This window comes from Canis lupus, chromosome X (assembly GCF_003254725.2).
Source record: "Canis lupus dingo isolate Sandy chromosome X, ASM325472v2, whole genome shotgun sequence".
Lineage (NCBI taxonomy): Eukaryota > Metazoa > Chordata > Mammalia > Carnivora > Canidae > Canis > Canis lupus.
This window is the reverse complement of record NC_064281.1, coordinates 58,757,367-58,782,089: the sequence shown is the minus strand read 5'-3', so window position 1 is coordinate 58,782,089 and position 24,723 is coordinate 58,757,367. Positions and strand designations below refer to the sequence as shown.

At 38.8% G+C, this 24,723-nt stretch overlaps 1 protein-coding gene across 4 annotated transcripts in view; it reads left to right on the top strand.

Moving 5' to 3' along the window:
- Positions 1-24,723, top strand: part of ZDHHC15 (zinc finger DHHC-type palmitoyltransferase 15) — a 171,197-nt gene that overhangs the window by 49,470 nt on the left and 97,004 nt on the right. For all 4 annotated transcript variants that reach the window (XM_025466228.3, XM_025466229.2, XM_025466230.3 and 1 more), the window contains exon 3: positions 23,185-23,279. In XM_025466228.3, the coding sequence (XP_025322013.1) occupies positions 23,185-23,279 (95 nt within the window). The remainder of the gene's footprint in view (positions 1-23,184; positions 23,280-24,723) is intronic.

Below are 24,723 nucleotides of genomic sequence, written 5' to 3'. Positions count from 1 at the left end.
CTACACATTTGGTGAGCATATCATGATGTATAGAGAAGTTGAATCACTCTGTTGTATACATGAAACTAATGTGTATCTATGCTAAAATGAAAAAAAATCCAGTGGTGTTTATTGTGTACTTGGTAAAAATTTTAAAAAGTAATTTTGCTCCTATACATTGTGACAAGTCTCTTTTGATATAGAAATGTACTTGCTTTTATCCCTCCCAATGGCCTGAGCTAGAACTTACATGCTCCTGTGTACTTCCCAATATGACTCCTGCCAACACCCACTTGTATCAGTTTACTGCTTGGCGGGGGCATTTATGGAGCCAAAATAATGAAATCTATATGACTGACGAAAGATCAGCCAAAGTTCGGCCAATGCTAGGTTTCAGCATCATGATTCTGCTTCCTACCCTAGTTGCATACCATTTGGCATTGCTTTCTATCATACAGACTGGAATTCCCAACACATCTAAATATGGCTATGAGAAAAATAAAAATGTTACGTTGGGAAGTCAGAATTAATAGCCATCTATTATGCTAAATGTTAGAAAATCTAAAATGAAAAGACATCAAAGAAAAAGGCCCATTTTTGTTTATTTGTTTTGAAGTTGTTAGACTCAATTTTTTTATTATTACCAATTAATAGATGAAGGGACTGGAGACTAAATGATAACTAAGGTTAGAGAATAATAAATACTATTTCAGGGGTGCCTGAGTGGCTCAGGCAGTTAAGCATCTAATTCTTGACTTTGGCTCAGGTCATCATCTCAGGTTTGTGGGACTGAGCCCAGTTTTGGGCTCCATGCCCAATGTGGAGTCTGCTTGAGATTGTCCTTTTCCCTCTGCCCTCCCCCATGCACTGCTCACACAGGCTCTCTCTCTAAAATAAATAAAATCTTTTAAAAAATACTATTACAAGTCCACTTACTCTGTGACAACTACTGCTCTAATATACCTTGGATGTATTGATTCATTTAATTCTCATTACAACCCTATGAAGTATTACCATATACTCATTTACGCATGAAAAAAACTGAGTATAGAACTGTATTAGTTTTCTAGGACTGTCATAACAAATTATGACAAACATAGTGGCGTAAAGCAACCAAAATTCATTTGTAAATGGTTCTAGAGGGCAGAAGTGTAAAATTATGATATCTTCAGGCCATGCTCCCTCCAGAGGCTTAAGGGAAGATACCAAATCTTATCTCTTCCAGCTTCCAGTGACTGCCTTTGTTCCTTGGCTTGTGGCTGCATCACATCACCCCAAAAAAGACCCAATTTTAGATCTCTTTGGGTTTTTTATCATGTTTATCAAGATATTATTTACATACAATAACAATCACTCTTTATAAATATAAAGATTGATAAGTTTTGACAAATGTATACAGTGATGTAAACCCCACCACTATTAAGATACAGAATATTTACATTATCCTAAAAACATTCCCTCCTCCTCATTTACAAGCAGTCTTCACACTTCCCACCTTGGCAACCAATTATCTGCTTTCTCTCCATATGGTTTTATCTTTCTCAGAATGTCCTGTAAATTGAATTATAGCCTTTTGTATCTGGCTTCTTTCACTTAGTAATATGCATTTAAGATTCATCCATGTCAGTGCATATATGAGTAGTTTGATTCTTTTTACTGCTGAGTAGTTTGCTATATTATTGATGTACCCCAACTTGCTTATTTATTCACAAGTAAATGAGCATTTAGGCTGTTTCCAGTTTGGGGCTATTGTGAATCAAGCTGATAAGAATATCCATGTACAGGCCTTCGTGGAAATGTATGTTTTTAATTCTCTTGGGTAAATACCTGGGAGTGGATGGCTGGGCTATATGGTAATTGTATGTTTAACTTTATAAGGAACTGCTAAACTGTTTTGCAAAGCAGTTCTACCATCTTGCATCCCCATCAGTTATATATGAGAGTTCCAGTCATTCTATATCCTCACTGTCACTTGGTGTTGTCAGGGATTTTAAACCATTTTATTGTGTCTGATGTGGTATCTCCTTGTAGTTTTACTTTGCACTTAGGTAATGATTAATAATAAGCGCCTTTTCATGTGCTTGTTTGCCATCTCTGTATCTTCATTTTGAAGTGTCTCAGTCTACTGCCTATTTTTATTGAGTCTTTGTCTTCTTCTTGAGTTGTAAGAAATCTTTAAATATCTAGATGCAATCCTTTCTGTTTTTAAGCAAATCTGATTCCTTTCCAGGGAGCAAAATTATAATCAATGGGAGAGAATTACAAGGAGGCATGTTTCTGCCTAATACAAAGAAGACTTGTCTAACAAGCAGAGTTGTGTAACAATAGAATGGGCTGTTCCAAGACTTTATAAGTTTCCCATAACTTCAGGTATTCAAAGAAAAGCTGGCCAATTATTAGCAATAGTGCAAAGCAGATTTAGACATTTATACATCATGGAGACTGTTGGTCCAAATGGCATCTAAAGACTTTTCGAAATCTAAAATTTTATATTAAAATAAGTCAACATTATATTAATGAGGTAGAGAATTTATTAATTGCATCAAAAAGGGAAATACATTCCGAGGGAACCAAGCTGGGGATGAGATGACTCCTGCCACTTTCCCAGCCAGTGAAACATTGGCTTACAAATACTTAGCTACTATGAGGAAAGTAGAGATTCTCTGTTCTGCTTTGGTGTCCAATGTTGAGTATCCTTGACAACATGGAGGCATTGGGCTATACTTAATCCAAATGATACATATAGTATAGTGCCATCTTAACTATCCATTTTATTTTTTTAATAAATTAAATTTTTATTGGTGTTCAATTTACCAACATACAGAATAACACCCAGTGCTCATCCCGGCAAGTGCCCCCCTCAGTGCCCATCACCCATTCACCACCACCCCCCACCCTCCTCCCCTTCCACCACCCCTTGTTCGTTTCCCAGAGTTAGGAGTCTTTATGTTCTGTCTCCCTTTCTGATATTTCCCACACATTTCTTCTCCCTTCTCTTATATTCCCTTTCACTATTATTTATATTCCCCAAATGAATGAGAACATACACTATATGTCCTTCTCCGATTGACTTACTTCACTCAGCATAATACCCTCCAGTTCCATCCATGTTGAAGCAAATGGTGAGTATTTGTCCTTTCTAATGGCTGAGTAATATTCCATTGTACACATAAACAACATCTTCTTTATCCATTCATCTTTCAATGGACACTGAGGCTCCTTCCACAGTTTGGCTACTGTGGACATTGCTGCTAGAAACATCTGGGTGCAGGTGACCCGGCGTTTCATTCCATATAAATCTTTGGGGTAAATCCCCAACAGTGGAATTGCTGGGTTGTAGAGCAGGTCTATTTTTAAATCTTTGAGGAACCTCCACACAGTTTTCCAAAGTGGCTGCACCAGTTCACATTCCCACCAACAGTGTAAAAGGGTTCCCTTTTCTCCGCATCCTCTCCAACATTTGTTGTTTCCTGCCTTGTTAATTTTCCCCATTCTCACTGGTGTGAGGTGGTATCTCATTGTGGTTTTGATTTGTATCTCCCTGATGGCAAGTGATGCAGAGCATTTTCTCATTTGCATGTTGGCCATGTCTATGTCTTCCTCTGTGAGATTTCTGTTCATGTCTTTTGCCCATTTCATGATTGGATTGTTTGTTTCTTTGGTGTTGAGTTTAAGAAGTTCTTTATAGATCTTGGAAACTAGCCCTTTATCTGATAGGTCATGTGCAAATATCTTCTCCCATTCTGTAGGTTGTCTTTTAGTTTAGTTGACTGTATCCTTTGCTATGCAAAGGATATCTTGATGAAGTCCCAATAGTTCATTTTTGCTTTTGTTTCTTTTGCCTTCGTGGATGTATCTTGCAAGAAGTTACTGTGGCCAAGTTCAAAAACGGTGTTGCCTGTGTTCTCCTCAAGGATTTTGATGGACTCTTGTCTCACATTTGGATATTTCATCCATTTTGAGTTTATCTTTGTGTATGGTGTATGGTTTGAGTTTATCTTTGAGTGGTCTAGTTTCATTCTTCTGCATGTGGATGTCCAATTTTCCCAGCACCATTTATTGAAGAGACTGTCTTTCTTCCAGTGGAGAGTCTTTCCTCCTTTATTGACTATTAGTTGACCATGAAGTTCAGGGTCCACTTCTGGGTTCTCTATTCTGTTCCATTGATCTATGTGTCTGTTCTGGTGCCAGTACCACATTGTCTTGATGACCACAGCTTTGTAGTACAACCTGAAATCTGGCATTGTGATGCCCCCAGATATGGTTTTCTTTTTTAAAATTCCCCTGGCTATTCGGGGTCTTTTCTGATTCCACACAAATCTTAAAATAATTTGTTCTAACTCTCTGAAGAAAGTCCATGGTATTTTGATAGGGATTGCATTAAACGTGTAAATTGCCCTGGGTAACATTGACATTTTCACAATAATAATTATGCCGATCCATGAGCATGGAATATTTTTCCATCTCTTTGTGTCTTCCTCAATTTCTTTCAGGAGTATTCTATAGTTTTTAGGGTATAGATCCTTTACCTCTTTGCTTAGGTTTAATCCAAGTATCTTATGCTTTTGGGTGCAATCGTAAATGTGATTGACTCCTTAATTTCTCTTTCTTCAGTCTCATTGTTAGTGTATGGAAATGCCATTGATTTCTGGGCATTGACTTTGTATCCTGCCACGCTACCAAATTGCTGTATGAGTTCTAGGAATCTTGGGGTGGAGGCTTTTGGGTTTTCTATGTAGAGCATCATGTTATCGGCGAATAGGGAGAGTTTGACTTCTTCTTTGCCAATTTGAATGCCTTTAATGTCTTTTTTTCTCTGATTGCTGGGGATAGGACTTCCAGTACTATGTTGAATAGCAGTGGTGAGAGTGGACATCCCTGTCTTGTTCCTGATCTTAGGGGAAAGGCTCCCAGTGCTTCCCCATTGAGAATGATATTTGCTGTGGGCTTTTCATAGATGGCTTTTAAGATGTCGAGGAATGTTCCCTCTATCCCTACACTCTGAAGAGTTTTGATCAGGAATGGATGCTGTATTTTGTCAAATGCTTTCTCTGTATCTAATGAGAGGATCATATGGTTCTTGGTTTTTGTCTTGCTGATATGATGAATCACATTGATTGTTTTACGAGTGTTGAACCAGCCTCGTGTCCCGGGGATAAATCCTACTTGGTCGTGGTGAATAATTTTCTTAATGTACTGTTGGATCCTATTGGCTAGTATCTTGTTGAGAATTTTTGCATCCATGTTCATCAGGGATATTGGTCTGTAATTCTCCTTTTTGGTGGGGTCTTTGTCTGGTTTTGGAATTAAGGTGATGCTGGCCTCATAGAACGAATTTGGAAGTACTCCATCTCTTTCTGTCTTTCCAAACAGCTTTAGTAGAATAGGTATGATTTCTTCTTTAAACGTTTGATAGAGTTCCCCTGGGAAGCCATCTGGCCCTGCACTCTTCTGTCTTGGGAGGTTTTTGATGACTGCTTCCATTTCCTCCCTGGTTATTGGCCTGTTCAGGTTTTCTATTTCTTCCTGTTCCAGTTTTGGTAGTTTGTGGCTTTCCAGGAATGCGTCCATTTCTTCTAGATTGCCTAATTTATTGGCGTATAGCTGTTCATAATATGTTTTTAAAATCGTTTGTATTTCCTTGGTGTTGGTAGTGATCTCTCCTTTCTCATTCATGATTTTATTAATTTGAGTCTTATCTCTCTTCTTTTTAATAAGGTTAGCTAATGGTTTATCTATCTTATTAATTCTTTCAAAGAACCAACTCCAGGTTCTGTTGATCTGTTCCACAGTTCTTCTGGTCTCGATTTCGTTGAGTTCTGCTCGAATATTAATTAACTCTCTTCTTCTGCTGGGCGTAGGGTCCATCTTCTGTTTTTTCTCTAGCTCCTTTTTGTGTAAGGTTAGCTTTTGTATTTGAGTTCTTTCCAGTTTTTGAATGGATGCTTGTATTATGATGTATTTCCTCCTTAGGACTGCTTTTGCTGCATCCCAAAGATTTTGAACGGTTGTATCTTCATTCTCATTAGTTTCCATGAATCTTTTTAATTCTTCCTTAATTTCCTGATTGACCCTTTCATCTTTTAGCAGGATGGTCCTTAACCTCCACGTGTTTCAGGTCCTTCCAAACTTCTTGTTGTGATTTAGTTCTAATTTCAAGGCATTATGATTTGAGAATATGCAGGGGACAATCCCCATCTTTTGGTATTGGTTCAGACCTGATTTGTGACCCAGCATGTGGTCTATTCTGGAGAAAGTTCCATGTGCACTTGAGAAGAATGTGTATTCAGTTGAGTTTGGATGTAAAGTTCTGTAGATATCTGTGAAATCCTTCTGGTACAGTGTATCTTTTAAAGCTCTCGATTCTTTGGAGATGTTGTGCTTAGAAGACCTAACGAGTATAGAAAGAGCTAGATTGAAGTCACCAAGTATAAGTGTATTATTATCTAAGTATTTCTTCACTTTGGTTATTAATTGGTTTAAATATTTGCAGCTCCCACATTCGGGGCATATATATTGAGGATTGTTAAGTCCTCTTGTCGGATAGATCCTTTAAGTTGAGAGAGTATCCCTCTTCATCTCTCACTACAGTCTTCGGGGTAAATTTTAGTTTATCTGATATAAGGATGGCTACCCCTGCTTTCTTTTGAGGGCCATTCGAATGGTAAATGGTTCTCCAACCTTTTATTTTCAGGCTGTAGTTGTCCTTCTGTCTAAAATGAGTCTCTCGTAGACAGCAAATAGATGGGTCCTGCTTTTTTATCCAGTCTGAAACCCTGCGCCTTTTGATGGGGTCATTAAGGCCGTTCACATTCAGAGTTACTATTGAGAGATATGAGTTTAGTGTCATCATGATATCTATTCAGTCCTTGTTTTTGTGGATTATTCCACTGAACTTCTTAAAGGGGAATTTTAAGAGTCCCCCTTAAAATTTCTTGCAGAGCTGGTGTGGAGGTCACATATTCTTTCAGTTGCTGCCTGTCTTGGAAGCTCTTTATCTCTCCTTCCATTTTGAATGAGAGCCTTGCTGGATAAAGTATTCTTGGTTGCATGTTCTTCTCATTTAGGACCCTGAATATATCCTGCCAGCCCTTTCTGGCCTGCCAGGTCTCTGTGGAGAGGTCTGCTGTCACCCTAATACTCCTCCCCATAAAAGTCAGGGATTTCTTGTCTCTTGCTGCTTTAAGGATCTTCTCTTTATCTTTGGAATTTGCAAGCTTCGCTATTAAATGTCGAGGTGTTGAACGGTTTTTATTGATTTTAGGGGGGGATCTCTCTATTTCCTGGATCTGAATGCCTGTTTCCCTTCCCAGATTAGGAAAGTTTTCAGCTGGGATTTGTTCAAATACATTTTTGGCCCTCTGGCCCTTTCGGCGTCCTCGGGAACCCCAATTGAACGTAGTTTTTTCTTCCTCAGGCTGTCGTTTATTTCCCTTAATCTGTCTTCATGGTCTTTTAATTGTCTGTCTCTTTTTTCCTCAGTTTCCCTCTTTGCCATCAACTTGTCTTCTATGTCACTCATTCTTCCACCTCGTTAACCCTCATCGTTTGGACTTCTAGTTTGGATTGCATCTCATTCAATTGATTTTTAATTTCTGCCTGATTGGATCTAAATTCTGCAGTCATGAAGTCTCTTGAGTCCTTTATGCTTTTTTCTAGAGACACCGGTAGTTGTATAATAGTGCTTCTGAATTGGCTTTCTGACATTGAATTGTAATCCAGATTTTGTAACTCTGTGGGAGAGAGGACTGTTTCTCTCTTTTGAGTTAAGGTTTTCCTTGTAGTCATTTTGCTCAGTGAAGAATGGCCAAAAACAAGTTGCATTGGGAAAAGGAGAAAAAGAGAGAGAAAGAAGGAAAGAAAAGAGAAAAAGAAAAAAGGAAGAAAAAAACGGATAAAAGGGAAGAAAAAGCGAAAGAAAAAGAAAGAAAGGTAAAAAAAGGGTGGGGGAAGCAAACAGAAATCAAAAAGAAAAAAAAAAAGAAAAGAAAAAACCACGGGGGAGTATCTTCTGATTCTGTATACTTTAAGTCCCTTGACTTCCCCTGGAACTTGTCCGTCTAGCTGGTCTTCTGTGGGAGGGGCCTGTTGTGCTGATTTTCAGGTGTTAGCATTGGGGGAGCTGCTCTGCCCCCTGCCTGATGCATGGCTCAGTGGGTGTTGTTTACCCCGTGAGGCCCCAGGAGGAACAACCACAGTGGCAGCGGCCAGCTCTGGAGCCCTGGATTACTGCAGGAGGAGCTCCTGCAGTAACTACAGAGCTGTCCGTCTGCAGGGCCTGGAGGCTCCGGGGCGGGGCCGCTGATCTGCTCAGCTCGGGGCAGGAGCGTCCTTGTTTTCCTGGGCCCTCCTGGACTCTGCCTGTCCCAGGGGGAGGCCGGATCTTGGGCTGTGTCCCAGCACCCTGTGCTCCGGAGCCTGCACTGTTGGATTCGCACTCCCGGCAGCACAGCCGCCTCCGAGGAGCAGCGCCCGAGCCCCGCCGAGCTCTCCCGGAGCTGCGCAGCCCCCTCCGCATGGAGCCTCTTCCTCTGCCGGAGCCGCCTCCATATGCTCCCGGCCGCGCAGCCCCCTTTGCGCGGAGCCGCCGCCCGAGCCCCTCCAAGCTGCTCCTTGCAGCCGCGCAGCCCCTCCGCACGGAGCCTCTTCCTCTCCCGGATCTGCCCCCGAGCTGCTCCAGTCCGCGCAGCCCCCTCCGCGCAGAGCCGCCGCCCGAGCCCCTCCGAGGTGCTCCGGGTCCAGCCGTGCGTGCTGCAGTCTTTTAGGGAGCTGGGCCGCGGGGTATGGCGCACTCTCCTGGGCGGGCAGGTGTCTGTTAGTGTCCCAGGGAGCCTGAGGGCATCCCCGCCCCCCCTGGGTTCCTGCTCTCACTCCCTGTGGGCGCCTTTCCACCTGGGAAGATTGGTGAAGCTCCTGCTTCTCCTGGACGGTGCTTTCCTGTCCTGGGGTCACTGGCCCTGGCCTTAGCCGGGCTCCTCGTGGGGCCCCTCCCCCTTGGATGCCTTTTGTTTCTTTATTTCTTTTTCCCGTCTTCCTACCTTGATAGAAGCGCGACCTCTTCTCGCTGTAGCATTCCAGCTGGTTTCTCTTTAAATCTCAGGCCGAATTCGTAGATTTTCAGGATGATTTGAAGGTTATCTAGGTAATTTGGTGGGGACAGGTGATTTGGGGACCCCACTCTTCCGCCATCTTGCCCCTCCCTCAACTATCCATTTTAAATCAGGAAAGTAACCAAAGGTTATTCCCCAAGTGATGCTGCCCTGTGTACTTATTTATTTCCACTAACAATGAATCAATGAAATATTAAGTAAACATTGTCAAAAAGAACACTGAAAACAAACCACTTTTCTCCTTTTGAACAAAGCCATAATGTGTCTATCCCTGAAGTCTGTAGTTTTTACCACCGTATCTCAGAAAACAAATCACTAAGACTTAAGAGGAAGGAAAGAAAACTGATGTCAATTAAGTTCTAAGAGAATGTGAGATACTTTCACATTTAAGTCAATTTGTTCTCACAACCTTGTCATGCAAACTGGTAAGGTGGTTTTTGTGTGTGTGTGTGTGTGTGTGTGTGCATATATCATGAGATCAGCAAAGTTAACCCAGCTTCTCAAGGATACATGGTTATTACTTTGCAGATCTAGAACTCAAACCCAAATCATCAGATTCCAAATCCATTGTATTTTGCTTGGCATTTCAATGCTCAAAACAGACCAAAAAGAAAGACCTCTTCAGCATGGCAAAATAAGCTGAGAGGAGCTATAATCCAAGTTTATAAAGACATGTAGGCTATATATTTTGTTAGCTTTGTGTTGTTTACCAAATTACATATACTGGGACTAGAATGCTCTTTGAAAATGAAAAAAAAAATTACTGAATTTAAGACAATTCAAATGAAGCCCTGCTTTGCACAGGGGCTGGCAAACATATGAGACTCATTACCCCCAGAATTGGTATAGACTGAAGATAATCGGCTTCATAAAAGATTTATATTAAACTGATAGATGGTAGATTCTTAATGGATAATTAAGGGAATATAGGATATTTGAGAGACAACCCTAACTTTTAAAGTTGTTATCAATAAGGAATACCGTGCTCTTTTAAAATATGATGTCATATATTGGTACTAGAATCTGATACCACCATCAGAGAGACTCCTAAGGAGTAGCCAGCTAAACCTTGAAAACAACTCTTGGGGATGCCTGGTGGTTCAGTGGTTAAGCATCTGCCTTCAGCTCAGGGCATGGTCCCAGAGTCCTGGGATCGAGTCCCACATCAGGCTCCCCTTGAGGAGCCTGCTTCTCCCTCTGCCTATGTATCTGCCTCTCTCTGTGTGTCTCTCTTAAATAAATAAATAAATAAATAAATAAATAAATAAATAAAATCTTTTAAAAGAAAAAGAAAACAATTCTTGGGGTGCCTGGGTGGCTCATTCAGTTGAGCATCTGGCTCTTGGTTTTGGCTTGGGTCATGATCTTAGGGTAATGGGATGGAGCCCTACAACTGCACTCAGCACAGAGTCTCTTGAGATTTTCTCTCTACACTCCCTCTGCCGCTCCCCCTGCTCGTGCTCACTTTCCCTCCCTGTCTCTCAAATAAATTAATACAATGTTTAAAAAAAAGAGAAACAACTCTTAATAAAACCTTATATTGTCCAAGGGCAGGGGGGTACCTAAATAATGGAATCAACTCTTGGATAGTTCTTGTGTTCTCATGAATTATCCTTAGGTCTTTGGCTATAATCTATGGGCCTCTAACTCCATTCTCTCCAAATACTCCAAATAGCTCAGAGAGAAGGTTTAGCTCTTTGTTCAAGTTTTTAAGGCAATGTAAGTAAATTAAGGCAGTGAACTCAAATATTAGAGTCAAAAGCTCATTGATAGATGTCTCCTTCTCAAAGATAGAGGTGACTGGCGGACAGATTTCCCCCTGATAATAATCTGGAGATTTCTATTTTGGTCCAAAATGGGGGTTTGAGTGAGGATTCTTTCAATTGCTAAAGCTACAACTGCTGTTCCCATTTGAATCATGGTATGTAGTTGAAAGGTACACCCTTCTCCCCATTACCAAACTCAAAAGCTTTTAGTTACCAATTGATGCAGAAGGTATTACAGAAAATAGTACTGGCACCCCGGGTGGCTCAGCGGTTTAGCGCTGCCTTTAGTCCAGGATGTGATCCCGGAGACCCAGGATTGAGTCCCACGTTGGGCTCCCTGCATGGAGCCTGCTTCTCCCTCTGCCTCTGTATCTGCCTCTCTCTCTCTCTCATAAATAAATAAATAAAATATTTTTTTAAAAAAGAAAATAGTATCTTTTTATTGAAACATAATTTTCTTTTTTAAATTTAAATTCAATTTGCCAAATATAGTATAACACCCAGTGCTCATCACATCACATGCCCTCCTTAATGTTCATCACTCAATTACCCCATCTCTCCAACCACCTGCCCTTCAGTAACCCCCAGTTTGTTTCCAAGGGTTGAGTCTCTCATGGTTTGTCTAATAGCTTTTATTTTTTTATTTTTTAATAAATTTATTTTTTATTGGTGTTCAATTTGTCAACATACAGAATAACACCCAGTGCTCATCCCGTCAAGTCCCCACCTCAGTGCCCGCCACCCAGTCACCCCCACCCCCCGCCCACCTCGCCTTCCACCACCCCTAGCTCGATTCCCAGAGTTGGGAGTCTTTCATGTTCTGTCTCCCTTTCTGATATCTATTAGCTTTTAAAGAAAAGAGGTATGTTGGATAATTGCCACAATAACAGCCACAATAACAGCATTTACTTGTCTAAATATATATAGTAAAACTTCATTATATTCCTATTTTCCCCATTTTGGTGCTCATCTTGCTGCATTTAGAGCATCTTATCTGCTGCATTCATTCTTATTCACACAAGAAAGTGTGTGCATGGGCATGCACACACACAAAATCACTCATTTCCCATTAGTGCCTGGGAGCAACAGTTAGAAAGGCATCCTGCTATTGAAAGATGTTGCTAATAACTTTATGCTACTTCCACCATGTACTTTCAGATTCTATAATTTTTATCAAGGTGTTTATGAATTATTATGTCAAGAAAAAAGTTCAAGTAGCTTTCTCATTTCAGAAGCTATTTCCATAATGGGATATTGACATTGCAACACAGTGACTAAATTCAGAAAAACTGCATGTTCAGGTGGATTTTTCTTTGGCAGTTGGTCATGTTCCTTATGGCTGAGCTTTTCTCTTGAAAACCTTTGGAGAAAAAAAAAAGAAAACCTTTGGACAAGTGGAAGGAAAAAAAAACACTTGAAATGTTTTTGGCTTTTATGTGGTAATCACAGCTCCAGCAGCTTCTGACACCCCATCACTGTGATCACTACCAGATAAACAAAAGACTGCTGTGCCTGTTTGCTTTAAAAAGGTGTTTCCCTGTTTCATTTCAATGTCAATGAATAGTGGCGTTTAGGAATACTGTTCACAAGCTCTTATTTTTCTAGTGATATGGAATCTCACTAGAGCATCACACTTAAAAAACTCATTGTCCGTGCAGTTTATAAGGATAATTATTCTAGATACTAAATAGTTAATATAAAGAAAAATGTTTCTGATTTTTTAAGGCAGAAAAAGAATGAACTTTCACACATTTGGAACCATACCTTAGGAACATTGAATATATAGGGAGAAACATAAAATGGAGAAACCTAGGTCCCATCCATAATATAATAATACTCACTCAGGATGAAATGAGGCAGAGATGTGGAAATTTCCTGCCGGGAATGTTGGAGACCAGTTTCCCCTTGGGATGGTAGACTGAACAACCAAATAACCCCTAAAGCCCCACTTTCCATGGTTTGTCTGTCTCAGAATCACCTGGGGGAGTTGCTAGAGTCTTGGACTCCATCTCTGACTACTGATTCACAATCCTTGGTATAGAGTTTGGGAATCTGCATTGTAATAACCTCCCACGGTGATTTTGATGCACACTGAAATTTGGGAACCACTGCTCCAAGGAAAAGAGCTTTGGACTGAGAATGAGGAAGCCTGGATTCTGGTTCCATTGCTTCCATAACTTTGCTAGGTAACCTTAATCAAATCACATACCCTACCTGTGTCTCAATTAGCTAGTTCTCTATAAAATGAGGAGGTGGAACTAGATGATTTCTATGTTCTCTAAGATTTTTTTTCTTTTAAAACTGAAATACAAAAAATGGGGATCCCTGGGTGGCACAGCGGTTTGGCGCCTGCTTTTGGCCTAGGGCGCGATCCTGGAGACCTGGGATCAAATCCCACATCGGGCTCCCGGTGCATGGACCTGCTTCTCCCTCTGCCTGTGTCTCTGCCTCTCTCTCTCTCTCTCTCTCTCTTCCCCTGTGAGACTATCATAAAGAAATAAAAAATTTTAAAAAACTGAAATACAAAAAATAAATAAAACTGAAATACAATTAACATATAATTTTATATTAGTTGCAGGTGTATATCCTTTAAAATTCTTATAAAATCTATAGTATAGTTCATATTCTGCCAATCCAGTGATAGACTTTTACTTAGTTATTTAACCTCATTGTCCTTCATTTTCTATTAAAAAAATGTGCTCATAACTTCTGTGAAACATTGGGATACAGGAACGAGAGTCAGCTCTTTTAAATTTTATGATTAAACCAGTTGTTAATTTGTAAAATCATCTGGAAAATTTTTATTTTTTATTACTGTTCTGATTTTATTTTATTTTGTATATTTTTATTGGAGTTCGATTTGCCAACATAAACATAACACCCAGTGCTCATCCCACCAAGTGCCCCCTCAGTGCCCGTCACCCAGTCACCCCATCCCCCTGCCCACCTCCCCTTCCACTATCCCTTGTTCATTTCCCAGAGTTAGGAGTTTCTCATGTTCTGTCACCCTCACTGATATTTCCCACTCATTTTCTCTCCTTTCCCCTTTAATCCCTTTCATACAGGGAATATAAAAAATAGTGGAAAAATTTTAAATCCGACACTTCCCATCTCAATCATTGCACTAAAAAATAAATAACCTTAGAACACTACTAAGTATGAGTCTAGTTTTCAACATGCAGGGGAGCCAGACTGCAGAAATTTATTACCTTTGAAGTACCCAATAAAGTTATTTTCTCCCAATTTCTTTGTAACCAAAAATTCCACAATTCCATTCCATACTGAAGGACAGGATTTAGCATATGTCCCTTTTAACTTAGACATGTAATAAAGTAGACATCTTCCATATATAAACTTCATAAAATCAAAGAAAACCATATCAAAACATAACACATAAAGAAATATTTTATTTTAAAATCAATTAAATAACATATAGTATATTACTAATTTCAGAGGTAGAGTTTAGTGATTTATCAGTTGCATATAACACCCAATGCTCATTACAAGTGCCCTTGTTAATGCCCATCACCCAGTTACCCCATTCCCCCAAACACCTCCCTCCAACAACCCTCCATTTGTTTCCTACAATTAAGAGTCTCTTAAAGAAACAGTTTTAAAGTATTCTAAGATCAAAAGTTTGAATAACACTTCACAAGGTCTAGGCTGTGGAGAAAGAGTCACTATTATTCACTGGTGATGAGAATATAAACTAAGGGGAAAAAAGGAAAAAAATAAACTAAGGAAAATATTTTAAGTTTTATAAAAAGATTTTATTTGTTTATTTGACAGAGAGAGAGAGAGAGAACACAAGCAGGGAGAACAGGTAGAGCAGTAGAGGGAGAGGGAGAAGCAGGTTCTCCACTGAGCAGGGAGCCCAATGCAGGGATTTATCCCAGGACCCTGGGATCATAACTTGAGCCAAAGGCAGACACTTAACTGAGCCACCCAGGCACCTCAATATTTTAAGTTTTTATTTCAATTCCAATTAGTTAACATACAGTGTGATATTATTTTTGGGTGTACAGTATAGTGATTCAACACTTCCACACAACACCTGGTGCTCACCAAAACATAGGTACACCTTAATCCCCATCATCTATTGAACCCACCCACCCACCCACCTCCCCTCTAGTAGCCATCAGGTTGTTTTTTATAGTTAAAAGTCTGTTTCTTGATTTGCCTCTCTCTTTTTTCTCCCTTTGCTTATTTATTTCTTTTTAATTTTAATTTAATTTTTAATTTAAATTCAAGTTAGTTAACATATACTATATTATTAGTATCAGGGGTAGAAATTAGTGATTCATCCGTTGCATTATAGCACCCAGTGCTCATTACATTAAGTGCCCTTCTTAATGCCCATCCCCCAATTACCCCATCCTCCCACCCATCTCCCCTCCAGCAACCCTCAGTTTGTTTCCTATAGTTAAGAGTCTCTTATGATTTGCCTCCCTCTCTGATTTTCTTCTTTTATTTTTTCTTCCCTTCCCCTATGTTCATCTGTTTGTTTCTTAAATTCCACATGAATGAAATCATATAGTATTTGTCTCTGACATTTCATTTAGCATAATACCCTCCAGTTCTTTCCATGTTGTTGCAAATGGTAAGATTTCATTCTTTTTGATGGCTGAATAATATTCCATTAAATATACATACCACTTCTTTATCCATTCATCAGTTGATGAACACTAGAACTGCTTACATAATTTGGCTATTATGAATAATGATTCCATAAACATAGGAATGTATATGTTCCTTTAAATTAGTGTTTTTGTATTCTGTGAGTAAATGCCCAGTAATATAAATCCTGGGTCATAGAACAGTTCTGTTTTAAATTTGAGGATCCTCCAAACTATTTTCCACAGAGGCTGCAACAGTTTGCATTCACACTAACAGTGCAAGAGGATTTCCCTTTCTCCACATCTTCACCAACACCTGTTATTTCTTGTGTTGTTAATTTTAGCCATTCTGACATATGTGAGGTGATATCTCATTATGTCTTTGATTTGCATTTCCTTCATGATAAGTGATATTGACCATCTTTTCATGTGTCTGTTGGCCATCTGAATGTCTTCTTTGGAAAAAATGTCTATTCCTATCCTCTACCCATTTTCTAATTGGACTAATCTTTTTTTTTTTTTTGGTGTTGAGTTTTATAAGTTCTTTATATATTTTGGTTTTTTGTGTGTTTTTTTTTATTTAAATTCAATTTGCCAACATATAACACCCAGTATCTTTATGTATTTTGGATACTAACCCCTATTAATACATCATTGACAAATATCTTCTCCCCTTCTATAGGTTGCCTTTTAGTTTTGGTGCTTCCTTCACTGTGCAGAGCTTTTGATTTTGATGAAGTCCCAATAGTTTATTTTTGTTTTTGTTTCCCTTGCCTTAGGAGACATATCTAGAAAGAAGTTACTGTGGCCAGTGTCAAAGAGGTTATTGCCTATGTTCTCTTCTAGGATTTTTATAGTTTCAGATGTGCATTGAGGTCCTTAATCCATTTTTATTCTATTTTTGTGTGTAGTATAAGAACATGGTCCATTTTCATTCTTTTGCTTGATGGTCTCCAGTATTCCCAGCACCATTGGTTGAAGAGACTATCTTTTCCTCATTAGACATTTTATTCTGCTTTGTTGAAGATTAATTGACTATATATTTATGGGTTCATTTATGAGTTTTCTATTCTGCTTCACTGATCTATGTGTCTATTTTTGTGTCAGTATCATATTGTTTTGATCACTATAGCTTTCCAATATAACTTGAAGTCAAATTGTGATGCCTCCAGCTTTGCTTTTCTTTGTCAAGGTTGCTTTGGCTATTCTGGGTCTTTTGTGGTTCTATACAAATTTTAGGATGGTTTGGTCAAGCTCTGTGAAAAATGCTGTGGTATTTTGGTATAGATTGCATTAAATATATAGATTGTTTTGGATAGTATACATATTTGAACAATATTTTTTTTTCCAATCCATGAGCATGGAATATCTTTCCATTTCTTTGTGTCCTCTTCAGTTTCTTTCATCAGCATTTTATAGTTTTCCAAGAACAGGTCTTACACCTTTTTGGTTAGGTTTATTCTTAGGTATCTTATGGTTTTTGGTGCAATTGTAAATGAGAATGATTCCTTAATTTCTCTCTCTGCTGCTTCATTATTGGTGTGTGGAAATGCAACAGATTTGTGTAGGATAATTTGGTATCCTGTTACTTTACTAAAATTATGTATTAGTATACTTTATTTGTGGAGTCTTTGAGGTTTTCTTTTTTGTATTTTTTGTTGTTGTTGTTGGAGTTCGATTTGCCAACATATAGTATAACCTGTTTGACCTATTCATTCTTTAGCAACATGTTGTTTAACCTCCATGTATTTGTGGTCTTTCCACACTTTTTCTTGTGGTTGACTTCTAGTTTCTTACTGTTGTAGTCACAAAAGGTGCATAATGTGACTTCAGTATTTTTGTGTTTATTGAGACCTGATTTGTGACCTAGTATGTGATCTATTCTGTAGAATGTCCCATGTGCATTTGAAAAGAATGCGTATTCTGCTGTTTTAGGATGAAATGTTCTGAATATATCTGTTAATTCCATTTGGTCCAGTATGCCATCCTAAGCCATTGTTTCCTTCTTTATTTTTTGTTTAGATGATCTGTCCATTGGTGTAACTGGGAGGTTAAATCCACTACTATTTTTGTATTATTATCAATTAGCTCCTTTATGTTTGTTATTGTTTTATGCATTTGGGTGCTCCCATATGGGGACATAAATATTTACAATTGTTAGATCTTGTTGGATTGTCCCCTTTATTGGGATATAGTGCCCTTTTTTGTCTCTTTTTCCAGTCTGTTTTATTTTTTTGTAAAAATTTTATTTATTTATTTATTTATTCATGAGAGACTCAGAGAGAGAGGCAAACACATAGGCAGAGGGAGAAACAGGCCCAATGTGGGACTTGATCCCAGGACTCCAGGATCACGCCCTGAGCCAAAAGCAGATGCTCAACTGCTGAGCCACCCAGGCATCCCTCCAGTCTGTTTTATTTTTTTAAGATTTAATTTTTTTATTCATGAGAGACTAAGAGAGAGAGAGGCAGAGACACAGGCAGAGGCAGGAGCAGGCTCTATGCAGGAAGCTCAATGTGGGACTTGATCCCGGGACTCCAGGATCACACCCTGGGCCAAAGGCAGGCATTAAACCACCGAGCTACCCAGGTGTTCCCTTCCAGTCTGTTTTAAAGTCTGGTTTGTCTGATATACTATTTCTACTGGCTTTCTTTTGACATACAGTTGCATGATAAATGTTTCTCCATCCCTCACTTTCAATCTGCAGGTGTCTTCAGGTCCACAATGAGTCTCTTTGCAACATATAGATAGATGGGTCTTGTTTTTTCATCCACTCTGACACCCTATGTCTTTTTTATTCAGCATTTAGTTCATTTATAAAGTAATTATTGGTAGATATGTATTTAGTCCCATTTTATTAGCTGTTTTGTCACTGATTCTGGTAATTTCTCGATCCTTTCTTGTCTTTGTCCCTTTTGTTTTCTTCTTTGACCTCAAAGAATCCCCTTTAATATTTCTTGCAGGGCAGATTTGGTGTGAAAAATTCCTTTAGTTTTTCTTTGTCTGTGAAACTCTTTATCTCTCCTTCTATTCTGAATGATAACTGTGCTGTATAGAATATTCTTGGTTGCAGACTTTTTCCATTTGGCACTTTGAACATATCATCCCATTCTTTTCTGGCTTACCAAGTTTCTGTTGAGAAGTCTCCAGCTGGCCTTATGGGTCTTTCCGTATCAGTTAAGGACTTTTTTTGTCTTGTTGCTTTTAAGATTTTTTTCTTTAGTGCTATATTTTGCAAATATACACTGGCCTGCTTTTATTGATTTTGATGGGAGTTCTCAATGCCACCTGAATCTGAATATCTATTTCTTCTCCAGATTTGGGAAGATTTCAGCCATTATTTTCTCAAATACACTTTATGCCCCCCTTTTCTCTCTCTTCTTCTTTGACTCCTATAATGTAAATGTTATTATGTTTGATGGAGTCACTGAATTCCCTGTCTATTCTCATTTTGCATAAGTTTCTCTGTCCTTTGTTCAACTTCATTATTTCCATTATTTTGTTCTATGCTGCTAATTCATTCCTCTATTTCTTCTAGCCTGCTGCTCATTGCATCAAGCCTGTTTCCAACCTTATTTATTGCACTCTTCATTTTTATTGATTCTTTTTTAACTCTGAGATCTCTGTAGTAAGGATCTCACTGACGTCTTCTATTCCTTTCTCATGCCCAGTGAGTATCCTTATGATCGTTACTTTAAGTTCTCCATCAGGCATGTTACTTATGTTTTACCTACATCTCTGGCCATGGCCTTTTATTGTTCTTTCATTTAGGATACAGTCCTCTGTCTTGGAGTCTCTGCCTTCTTCTCTGTGTTAGAAAAGAAGTTATGTCTCCTGATCCTAAAAGTAATGGCCTTATAAATAATAGTTCCTGTATTACAAAGGGCCTGACACTTCAGGGAATGTCTCTGGTGTGTACTGCTTGTTTTCTGCTGTTGTATTTTGCCTGCACTTCCTTCAAGCCAGTCTGTAGATACTCTCTGCCTGCTGTGTGCAGTGTTTGGCTCCTGGTCTGAATGTGGCAAGTTTTAACTAGATGTGTTCTTGTCTGCTTATGAAATGAAACCTGACACATCTCTGCCAGGGCTGAAGTCCTGCAGAACTCTCTGGTCAGGACATGTGGTATGGTCAGGAATTTGTTCTGGTCTTCTGGGGAGGGGCCCACTCTGTTGGGACTAAGGCAAACATGACTGATAAAGGCAGTCCCACCAGAGTGCAAGGGTGAGGGGCTTGGTGTAAGAATGTTAGGCAGCCAGTGTCGATTTTACACTGCTTCCTGTATGTGGCTTTGTGTTTATGCTAAGGGGAGGAGGGAAATGGCACCATCCAGCTCCTTTGTTCCTGGGGAGGAGTCTCCATGAACCCTGACGAGCAAATAATCTCCCCCTTGTGTATCCCAGGTGTTCTTCAGATCATTGTTTCCATGTTGTCTAATTCTGGTTTGTTTGCCTGCCTTCTCTCAAAAAGCATCAGTTGTCCTTCAGGCTCTATCCTAGCCAAGCCCACTGACCTTTAAAGCTCCAGGCTCTAAGCCTTGCTGGTTGCATGAACTCACAAAATTCAGCCCCTCTCATTTTCCAAGCTAATGGCTTTGGGGAAACCTTCTCCATGTGCATCCCCCATGTGCTTTTCTCTCTCTCTTCTCTCTCTCTCTCACTCTCTCCCCCCCTCCATCCATCCCTCCCTCTCTCCCTTCTCCATGACCACATTTCTCTCCCCTCCACAGTACCCACAATCCCTTTTACCCTAAACCATGTATCTGTACTTCCTACCTTCTTTGACATGGCTTCTTCTCTCCCTTTAGTTGTGTAGTTTGTTCTGTCAGTCTTCTTGCCTATTTCTGGGCCATTTATGATGATTTAATAGTTGTGTTCATGAATTGAAATGAGCTTAGGGTCCTCCACTCAACTGCGATCTTCTCTCTCCCCCAAATGAATTTTTACTATAAAGATAAACAGACTTCCAATATGTGGGATGATATACATGGAACTTCAATATCCTTATTCTGCCATGACCTGAAACCACCAGGGAGATGATAGTGTAACAGACCCTTGTAGGTACCTTACTTGATCCTGTGAAAGGAGTGTTGGAGCAGGTGATGTCCAGGGTCCCTTCCAACAACAGTCTTACTATCTGTACCACTCCAGCACTGATCACAGGACTTGGTGAACCACAATTCAGTGAGTGGCCATATGGAACCTCTGGTGCCCATCCATGGAGCATGGAGGATGCATGGGAGGATGCATGGTAGAGCAGCAGCAGGAAGGAGGCAGCGGACTGGCATGTGGGAGGTCAGTAGGTTCAGTGTGAGCAAGATCCCCATGCTCCCCTCATGTGAGTGTTCCCCTCATGGTTCTACCCTGCAATGCTTGGGCATGCCTGTCCTGAATACTACCTGAGTGGCCCTGTCCCAAATATCACCTGAGTGGCCTTATGGAACCTTATGGTTACTCTACACCAAAAAACAAACAAACAAACAAACAAAACTTTTTTTAATGGCAATTTGACATTATCTACCAAAAGGCTTATGTTTGGGCCTAGCAATCCCACTTTAAGGAATTGACCCTATAGATTTAGTACATGTGCTAATGACATACTTACAAAGTTTTTTTTACAGCATTCTTTGTATTAGCAAGAAAAGAGGGAGAAACAAAATTTTCATCAGAAACACTTTGGTTAAAAAAAAGAAATTTGGTTAAATTAGGCCACATTGATGCAGTGAAAACACATGCAGCTTTTTTTTAAAGATTTTATTTATTCATTCATGAGAGACAGAGAGAGAGAGAAAGAGAGAGAGAGAGAGAGAGAGAGGCAGAAACACAGGCAGAGGGAGAAGCAGGCTCCATGCTGGGAGCCTGACGTGGGACTCGATTCCAGGTCTCCAGGATCACACCCTGGGCTGAAGGCAGCACTAAACCATTAAGCCACCCGGGCTGCCCCCCATGCATTATTTTTAAAGGAGAATGAGGAAACTTACTCTTTGCAAGTTATACTAAATAGAATGATCTCCAACTTACAGAAAATGAAAAGAAATTTGTACAAAACTGTGTATATAATACTACTGTTTGTGTGAAAAAACAGTTTCAGTGCTTTTATATGTATAAAATCTACAAGTGTACAGAATAAAGTCATGAAACTGAGATTTGTTGCTTCCAGGAAGGAAACTTGGTGGCTGAGGGACAGGGATGGAAAGGAAACTTTTACTGTATGCTATTTTATGCCTTCAAATTTCGAATGTTGTGAATGTATTATCTTTCAAAAGAAATACAATGAAAAAAATTTTAAATATGACAAAAATTCCATATTTGTATTATGTTCATATATTTATATAAAAAGATAAAAATCAGAAGGTCTGGGATGATATATACCAAACAGCAAACAGGTATTAATGCCTTTAGGAGGAGGAGGTGGGAGGCTCGATGTATATGTGTGGTAGGTTTTACTTTTTACTTTAAATTTCTTGAATTTAAAAATGAGATTTCATAATTACACAAATTAGGCACATAAAAAAGGACTTGCACCATAAGATTAGGAACATTGGACCAAGAGAGTACAGGTTTTTCAATTCAGCCCTATATGTATAAGGTGCTCAGCCCTATTAACTTGTCCTTGAGTTATTCCCTTGGGTCTTTGTAATGGATTGAGGTAATAACACCTTGCCATGCAAGGACTTACAATGAAATAGTGAAATGACCATCAGTCTTATAATGGCCTCTGTAGAATAGTGAAGTTTTTGATATCAAAAGTGCTATAAAAAGAGTATAAAAAGATAAGCTATGGACCAACTTCTACAACTATTGCAATGATACAACTCACAATTCGAAAGTATATAATCTGAAGATACTGTCATGTTTTATTAGTTTAACAAAGTTGAAAGTGTCTGGTCTGTACATAATGAATGACCTTAACCATGTTGATGCTGCAAGTGAAAGTTCATTGTCATCTTTATACTAAGTTTATTGGTATTTTTAATGTAAAATTAGGACTGCAGATTATTCCTCCACCAGTCTTAGTCCAGGAATGAGGCTCTCACCAGATGCAGTTATGCAGTCATGTGGAACCTTGCTTTCTAGTGCTGGAAAAGATGTCTCTCATTACTGGCTTCAATAAATATGAGTCCAGACTGCTCACAAAAAATAAATATGTAGTCTTTGAGGCTACTGAAAAGATCTTGCAGTTTATAGACAGTAATACTGTGTTTAAGACCAGATTACATTAGATAGTAGGTGTATCACTTTGGATAGTCAGCTTCTCCTGATGGTTAACCAACTTTCCCTATCCTATTACCTATTTCACAAAGTTATTGAAACAATAAAAAGATATAATATCATGAAATCACGTTGTAAACTCTATAGCGTTGTGCAAATATTATCATTATCATCTTTTAGCAACTAAAATGGCAGAGATAATAAGTGGCTATGGGAGCTTCCCTCACATTGCTTTAAAAAAAAATTCCCCTTTATTTTTATAATCACATGGCAACTTTAAAAACATGCAACTTCCAGAAGGTCTCACTGAAAATTTGGCACTGTAACTTTTTCTATCACTGCATGGGAAAAAAGGTAAGAATTAACATTTTATAATAATACTAGAAAATACTTGGTAATAGGAAAACAAAACCAAAATTTGTTGTTTAGTGTTATGTCTTTCTGAACCCCTAGATATAAACAAAAGTGATAGTATAAACAATGAATTTTTTCTCTTAAATTTCAGTTATCTACCTCATATTCTACCATGCCATCTTTGTGTTCTTTACCTGGACCTACTGGAAGTCCATATTTACACTCCCACAACAGCCAAATCAGAAGGTAAGAATACTGGTTGCTTCTTAAAGGCTAAAAAACAGGAAAGCAGAAATGCAAAAAAGCAAATAACTTTCATTTACAGGAGAGATTAGGGTAATCTTTAAAAAGGACTCTTAATGATAAATGTAAATTAAGTGTAGGATGCTCTATTGCAAATTCACTGGCCATACATACTTGAAGACTAAGAAACCACTATTTCAATTAGTGATATAATTATTTTTTAAAAATTTTACTTCAATTCAATTTAGTTAACAGATACTGTATTATTATTTTCAGGAGTACAATTTAGTGATTCATCACCCAGTAGCACATATCACCCAGTGCTCATCCCATCAAGCTCCCTTCTTAATACCAAGTACCCAGTTTACACCATCTGCCCACCCACCTCCCCCCTAGCAACCCTCAGTTTGTTTCCTATAGTTAAGAATCTCTTATGGTTTCTCTCCTTCTCTATTTTTATCTTCTTTTAATTTCTTCTCCCTTCCCCTGTGTTCAGCAGTTTTGTTTCTTGAATTACACATATGAGTGAAATCATATTGTATTTGTCTTTCTCTGACTGATTTTGTTTAGCATAGTACCCTCTAGTTCCATCCACATCATTGCAAATGGTAAGATTTCATTCTTTTTGTAGGCTGAGTAATAGTCATATATATACCACATCGTCTTTATCCATTCATCTGTCAGTGGATATCTGGGCTTTTTCCATATTTTGACTACTGGAGACACTACTGCTATAAACACTGGGGTGCATGTACCTCTTCAAATCAGTACTTTTGTATGCTGTGGATAAATATCTAGCAGTATAATTGCTGGATTGTAGGTTAGTTCTATTTTTAACTTTCTTTTTTTTTGTTGTTTTGTTTTGTTTGTTCCTCTTTTTCTAGTTCCTTTAGATGGAAAGTTTGGTCCCTTGAGATTTTTCTTGCTTCTTGGTCTTTCCAGATTTTTTTTCTTGTTGACTTTGGGTTTCATAGCATTATTGTCAGAAAAGATGAGCAGTGTAACTTTGATCTTTTTGAATTTGTTGATACTTGTTTTGTGGCCTAATATGTAATCTGTTCCGGAGAATGTTCAATGTGCACTTGGAAAGAATGTGTATTTTGCTGTTTTAGGATGGATTGCTCTGAACATATCTGTTGAATCTCTCTGGTCTAGTGTGTCATTCAAAGACACTGTTTTCATGTTGATTTTCTGTTTGGATGATCTGTGATCAATATCAGTGGGGTGTGAAAATCCCCTACGATTACTATCTATTACTTCCTTTATGTTTATTATCGGCTACTTTAAGTATTGAATGCTCCCTTGTTGGGTGTATAAATATTTACAATTGTTATATCTTATTGGATTCTCCCCTTGATTATTATATAGTATTCTTCTTTGTCTCTTGTTACAGTCCTTATTTTAAAGTCTTTTTTTCTGATATAAGTATTGCTATCCTGGCTTTCTT